We start from the raw sequence: 7,375 nt of genomic DNA on the forward strand, positions 1-7,375 counted from the left end.
ATATTATTTCTTAATAATTATTTCTTATTCCTATTCATTAGCATAAATTTACAAAATATTACAAAATTACTAAAATTTAATTGACTTAATATTTACAATTAAAATTTTTCTTAATAATTATTTCCTATTCTAAAGCCTTGGGATATACAATATTTTTCGTTTTCCCCTCAGGCGCGTAGATATACAAATCTGAAGGTTTCTCAACTCGCGAGCATGCAACATAAAGCTGACCATGTGAGAAGCATGGATTTTCGAGATTTATTCCACACACTTGCAGGGATTGACCCTGAAATTTGTTTATTGTCATCGCGAATGCTAAACGTGTAGGAAATTGCAACCGTTTAAAGTCGAATGGCATTTCCGATGTTGTCATTGAGATCCGAGGTAGTAAGACATCCGTTCCTTTATATTGGCCAGTTGTAATCGTTGCTTCGATTAAGTTGTTCATTAATTTTTTAACTGTTAATCGAGTACCATTACAAAGACGTGGTGGATCAATATTTCGCAATAAAATAATTGGAACGCCAATTTTCAACTTCAATTCGTGGGGATACATTGACGACATCATCATTATTTGTAACAGTATCGATGGATTTATATGTTTTTAAATTACTATCGATTCTATTCAAAGTAATATTATTGATACAATTAACGTCAATGTTTTTGGGTGCCAGTAAAGCACGCTCACATAACCACTGCCTATTTTTGAAATTACGTTGAAGATTTGGAAAAACACAATATATTAACTCTTTCCTACAAAAGTTAGAGGGAAACTTTACACAATTTGTGGTTGGCTGAATTGTCATTTTTCCATTTCCTAAATCCAGCAATTGTTTTGTTATTAATTTTAACGTGTGAACATGTTGCCAAAGATATGATGATTTTAGGCAAGCATTGAGTTCATCAGCCGGTGTTGAACCAGGTATCACAGGAAGTGTCTGGCGAAAATCACCCGCTAAAAGAATTAATGCACCTCCAAACAATTTAGAATTACTTCTCATGTCCTTTAAAGTGCGATCAAGCGCTTCTAAGGATTTTTTGTGGGCCATGGTGCATTTATTCCACACAATTATTTTATATGTTTGCAGGATTTTACCCATTGAAGAATTTTTCTTAACATTACATGTATAATCTTTAGAAAATTGTGTTATCAACGGTAATTTGAGTGCATAATCTAAAAGTGTTGCTGCAATACCTGATGACGCAATGGCTAAGGCAATATTTGTTTGTGATCGAACTTTAGCTAAAATTAATGAGATGAGAAAGGTTTCTCCGGTTTCTCCTGGCGCATCAATGAAATAAAATCCTCCTTGTAAGAAATAATTATTAAGAAATAATATATGTACATAAATATCATTAATTAATAAAATACTTTAAATATCAAACTTTCTTTGTCTTATTACTTTATGGTTTTCGATAGTGACAAACAAATATTAATAAAATTTTTATAAACAAAAAATGCATATCAGTATATTTTGAAAATTTGTTATTTTATATCGACATGAGTAGCAAAGCACGCCGGGTTTTAGCTAGTTTCAACATAAAAAGTAGCCTATAGTTCCTTCCAGAAATACAGGAAGAAACTGTGAAAATTTCAGGAAAATCGGTGCAGTCGTTTAGCAGTCATACATACATACATACATACATACATACATACATACATACATACATAACATACATACATACATACATACATACATACATACATACATACATACATACATACATACATACATACATACATACATACATACATACATACATACATACATACATACACACTTTCATTTTCATTTTTATATATATAGATTCTAGCTCTAATAGTTTCTCAGATATAATAACTTTCCTATTTAATTTATATGGGTGCTCCAAGCTCCCCATGACGAAAGTCCGCTCTTTTTTCTAAAATATGTTCAGATGAATATTTAAGTTCTTAGTGCAAAATTTGTAGAATTTAGTTCTATTAGTTTCCCAGATAAACCAATTTTTGTATTTTATTAATATGGGAGGTACTGCTCCCCTCATGGGTAGTCCGCCAATTTATTTCCCAAAATGTTTACATGGATATTAAAGTTACTCGTGGAAATGTTTAATATTCTAACTATAATAGTTTCCAAGATAAACGAATTTTTGTATTTAATTTATAGGGGATGTGCCACGCCCCCTAATGCTAATCCGCCCACTTTTTGTCTTAAATAATTATATTGATACTAAAGTTGCTCCGACAAAATTTGAAGACTCTAACTATTATATTATCTCAGATATACTAATTTCATGTAGGCGGCGTGGCACGTCGCCCACATGAAATTTCAACATAAAAGTAGCCTATAGTTCCTTCCAGACATACAGGAAGAAACTGTGAAAATTTCAGGAAAATCGGTTCAGCCGTTTAGCAGTCTATAAAGCATAAACATACATACATACATACATACATACAAACACACTTTCATTTATATATATATAGATTGGTCATAGCTCCCATACAAGGTCCTTTTACGAAAATCTATTAAACGCACATTACTCATTACCAAATTAAGGTATTGATACAAAATTTGGCACAAATATTAGTTTTGTATACAAAAATTCTATTTCAAGATTTTTTCACGATCGGTTCATAACATGGGTGCGGTCGGTCCCATACAAGGTTCCCTTCAGAAAATCACATAAACACACATTACTTCTTACTAAATTACGATATAGATACAAATATATATATATATATATATATATATATATATATATATATTATATATATATATATATATATATATATATATAATATATATATATAGGTTCCCTTCAGAAAAATCACATAAACACACATTACTTATTACTAAATTACGATATAGATACAAATATATATATATATATATATATATATATATATATATATATATATCTATATAATATATATTATATATATATATAATATATATATATATATATATCTATATATATATATATATATATATCTATATCTATATATATATCTATATATATATATATATATATATATATATATATATATATATATATATATATATATATATATATATATATATATATATTAATTAGTGTTTTTCACGGGAATTCCCGGGAATTCCGCAAATTTTCAATCCCGAAATCCCGGGAAATTTGTTCGGGAATTCCCGGGAATTATTATGAATTAAAATTTTTACTATTTGGCAACATTTATTTGACTGTCAATTTGTATGTTTTTGTTTTGTTCTTTTTTTTTGATATAACAGCTGACTGTTTTTCAACAACAATGTTTGTGTTTGTTTGCAAATAAAACATTGTTTAAGGTGAATATTTCTTATAATAATTAAATATCTTTTAGTTTTAAATAAATTATTTACAATTATTTTGTAGATGGAAGATAAAAAGTCCTATGTATGGGAACATTTTAAAAAGAAGACACCAGATACTGCTGTTTGTCAATTGTGTTCAAAAATAATATACTGCAAAGGTCAAAGCACCAGTGGTCTTATGCGCCACTTAAAAGGTATACACAACAAACAGTTTGAAAATATAGAACGCAAAAACTAAGAACCTCCCTCAAAAGTTAAAAAAACAATGTTGGACTACTCCAAAAACAAAAAAGATGACATGAACCAAATAGTGTCCAAATTAGCAGCAGTTGATGGTTTTTCCATAAGATCCATAACGAGAAGTACGTTCATAAGAGAATCGATGTTGCTTAAAGGGTTTCACCTTCCAAGAACTGAACGTGATGTCCAACAATTAATAATAAGTAGATTTGGTGAAGTTAAAAATGAAATTATACAACATATTGAATCACAGTTAAAAAATAAATCTAGATTTTCCCTTGTTATGGACGAATGGACAAGTATAAAAAATAGAAGATACCTTAATATATGTTTGTATGGACAGGAAAGAACCTTACATAACTTAGGAATGGTATATATTCCAGGAAAAAGTGGAGCTTTGGAAATCCGCGATCTTATGGAAACTCGATTAAAGGAATACAATATCACCTTTGAAAACCACATAGTCGCAACAACAACCGACGGACCAAATGTTATGAAAAAATTTGTCAGACAAAGCCCAGTTGATGGTGTATTTTGCCTTAACCACGCATTACATTTAGCAGTTGTTGATGTTCTGTATAAAAAAACTGAAGTGGAACCAATATCTGCCGATCTGGAATTGAGCGACAGTAATGAATTTGAAGATAAATTGGAAGACGACTCTGAAGATTATGTTTTTGTAATCAATACTAATTACAAATTGGTATTAGAACAAACTCGTCGTGTTATTAAATTGTTTAGAAAGAGTCCAACAAAAAATTGTGTGTTATAAAAATATGTATTGGCCGAATATAATAAGGAAATATGCCTTGTATTGGATATAGTAACCAGATGGAATTCTCTAGTTCCAATGATCGAAAAAATTTTTCTTTTAAAAAATGCAATAAAGAAAAGTCTCATTGATTTGGAAATGGGAGACCTATGGATAGAATCCAATATAAATAATTTGCAGAACCTTTTGGACGTTTTAAAACCAATAAAATTAGCTGTGGAAGCTTTATGTCGGCGAGAAGTTAATATTATAACAGCTGATGTGATAGTAAATACTTTATGCCGACAAATTTCTTCAATTAATACTTCACTAGGAAAGACAATGTTTGAATCTCTTATATACCGAATTGGAGAAAGAAGAGATATAAAATTGTATACCTTGACCAAATACTTGAAAGATCCTGAAATTTTTAATAATAATAATAATTTTTTTCCGAATGCTTCAAAACACTCAATTATATTATATGCAGAACAAATTTATAACCGTCTGTTTACCGAAAAAAATATAGAATTAGAAGAAATAGAAATAGAAAGCAACGTTAATGATATTTTAGAAGATAAAAATTTTGAGGACATTTTAAACGATGCAATAAATAACGTTAGTGAAATATCTACATCAAACACTAATGTACCTAACGGTTCGATAAAAAAAGACTTAAAATTTTTTGGAGAGTCTGGTAAGCAAACGGAAAATATAAAAAATCTTTTAGAGGCCTTATTAACTATTAAGCCAACATCTGTTGAAAGCGAGAGAGTTTTCTCTCTCGCGGGTCAATATGTTACCAAAATTAGAAATCGACTTTCAGATGAATCAATAAATGCTTTGTCGGTTTTAAAAACTCACTTTAAAAGTATTAAATAAATATGTTAATAGATATATAGTTTTTTTATGTTTTTATGTACCTATATATTTTTAAGTAGTTTTAAAAATACATTGAATTATTTATTTTTTTAAAGAACTGTACCTTTTATATGTTTCTATTGTTATTTTGATTTATATTTTTCATCTCATTAATATGAATTTAAAATAAAAAATACATACTTAACAAAGTAAATATATGATTTTATGTTCTAGGCGGGAATTCCCGGGATCCCGGGAAATTTCAAAATCCATCCCGGTTTCCCGGGAAATGCATAAGTCCGGGAAATGAAAAACACTAATATATATGTATTTTGAAAATCCTTAAATCTCTCACACACATGCATACATGCAAAATTACTAAGCGCTATAAAATTATAAAGAAAATGGCGTTTGTAATGTTCAATAAATCTTGGAATTGTAATAGATTCAAGCTGTTTAAATCTTGGGATTTTTTCTATTTAAGACATGAGAAAACTTGTAGCTGGTGGAGGGTATTTAAAATTCGGCTCAGCTGAATATAGCACTCTAACTTGTTTTATAATAAAAAGAACCAGCGAGAATACGAAACAAGGACTTCTGTTTGTTAGTCACATGTTCTACTCTCTGCACCACTCCTTAGCTATTTTATTGCGCGTCAAATAATGGTTTTCACATTCAAATTTAATTTTGTTTTCTTTTTTGAAAAAAAACCGCTTCTTAACACGCAATTTAATAAAATGTGCAAACAAAATAACAAAGCCGTACCTCTATATCAGATTAAAAGAAAGTCATTACTAGAGTACTTCTAAGTAATGTAAACGGTAAGTAGTTGTCATTGGAAAGTATGTTGTTGAGTAAGTACAAGTCATTACCAGATTTTTGCTTTTTTTAATAAATAATAACGATAAGTGTAAAAATTTGTTTGTATATGTTTTACTTCAGGATTCACAAATATTCTGGTAAAAACTGTCTTATCTAAATAAGGTAACTTTTATAATAGCATCGAAGTACATACATATGTACATATATTTTTTTACAATTAAATGTTTATATCTGAATTTTATTTCAGACAAGAGAATAAAATTAAAAAAACACTTCCCAAAACTTCAATTTTTATTCGAAGATTTTCGGGAATTTGACAATTTTGCATTAAATTCCCCAAAATATACCTTAAAATGTACCAAACATCGTAACGAGCTGCCTAAATGCACCTAAACAGTATTCTATATGGGAATCATAATGACGACCGACCACTACGGTACTAAAATACTTGTTGTGTTCGAGAAATTTATTTATACAATTTTCTAATAATTTTTGAAATATGTTCATATGTAAATATATAAACACACCACATAGAATTTTGTATTAATATGTCTGTATGTCTAGCTGTCTGTCGGTCTGTGGATGTACACACTCATTTGTTTTCTATTTTAATATATTTATAAGAGTTTTTATTTCTCCTTCATAAACATATACTATGTATTAAAAAATAGATTATTTGTGTAGTTTTTACTGACTAAGTGGAATACGCTACTTTTAGATTTTCGGCCACAGAAAATTATTTAAAGAATTTATGTCTAATTTAAAGCAAGATTTTCAGGTGTACTGGAGTTATGCTAAAGTAGCCTCGTTAACGAGTTCTTTCAAGAATCATAAAAGTGCAATTTATGTAAATGAACATAAAATAATTTACAAATCTTTTGAAACAAAATTAAAAATAAAAAAATCTTAATTAAAATGTCAAATCAGTAATTTTTAAAAATATTAAAGTATTTTAGTAAAAATCATATCTATTTTGATTCGATATTAACTGCATTGTTAAAAATTATTAATAATATTTCAAATAACACATCGGCAATTGAATTTAGATGAAATTTTAATGCTTTCCCTAATTGAATGTTAATAATGGGATAAAGGATGTGACATCATATTAAAGCTCCATAACATTACATTCGAAATGTTATAAAATATATGTATGTTTTGAAATTTTCGTGTATATATTAGTTAAATATAATATATATATATTTTAGTTAAATATGAAGAGTTTTAATAAATTGACATACTAAAGACGTGGCTAATTTAAAAACTTTAAACTGCAGAAAAAGGTGGCAAAAAATTTTTATAGTTAAAAATTTTTGCACGTTATAGAAAAATTAATATAAAAGTCTACGAAAAAGGACAAAAACTCAAATATAAAAAATGAAAGAATACA

General features: G+C 28.2%; 1 protein-coding gene across 1 annotated transcript; it reads left to right on the forward strand.

Annotated features, from left to right (window-relative positions):
• The first annotated feature begins 3,242 nt into the window (after positions 1-3,242).
• LOC119609680 lies at positions 3,243-5,191 on the forward strand. Its single transcript, XM_037964552.1, has 2 exons — positions 3,243-3,305; positions 3,373-5,191. The coding sequence occupies exon 2, from the start codon at positions 3,577-3,579 to the stop codon at positions 4,321-4,323; it is 747 nt and encodes a 248-aa protein (XP_037820480.1). The 5' UTR covers positions 3,243-3,305; positions 3,373-3,576; the 3' UTR covers positions 4,324-5,191.
• The last annotated feature ends 2,184 nt before the right edge of the window (positions 5,192-7,375 follow it).

Source organism: Lucilia sericata, unplaced genomic scaffold (genome assembly GCF_015586225.1).
Source record: "Lucilia sericata isolate MDLA Ls3-8-SP2 unplaced genomic scaffold, ASM1558622v1 Contig001035F_arrow, whole genome shotgun sequence".
NCBI lineage: Eukaryota > Metazoa > Arthropoda > Insecta > Diptera > Calliphoridae > Lucilia > Lucilia sericata.

Excerpts from the sequence above, each read along its gene's own strand:
- LOC119609680 (XM_037964552.1), top strand. The coding sequence starts at position 3,577 with ATGTTGGACTACTCCAAAAACAAAAAAGATGACATGAACCAAATAGTG.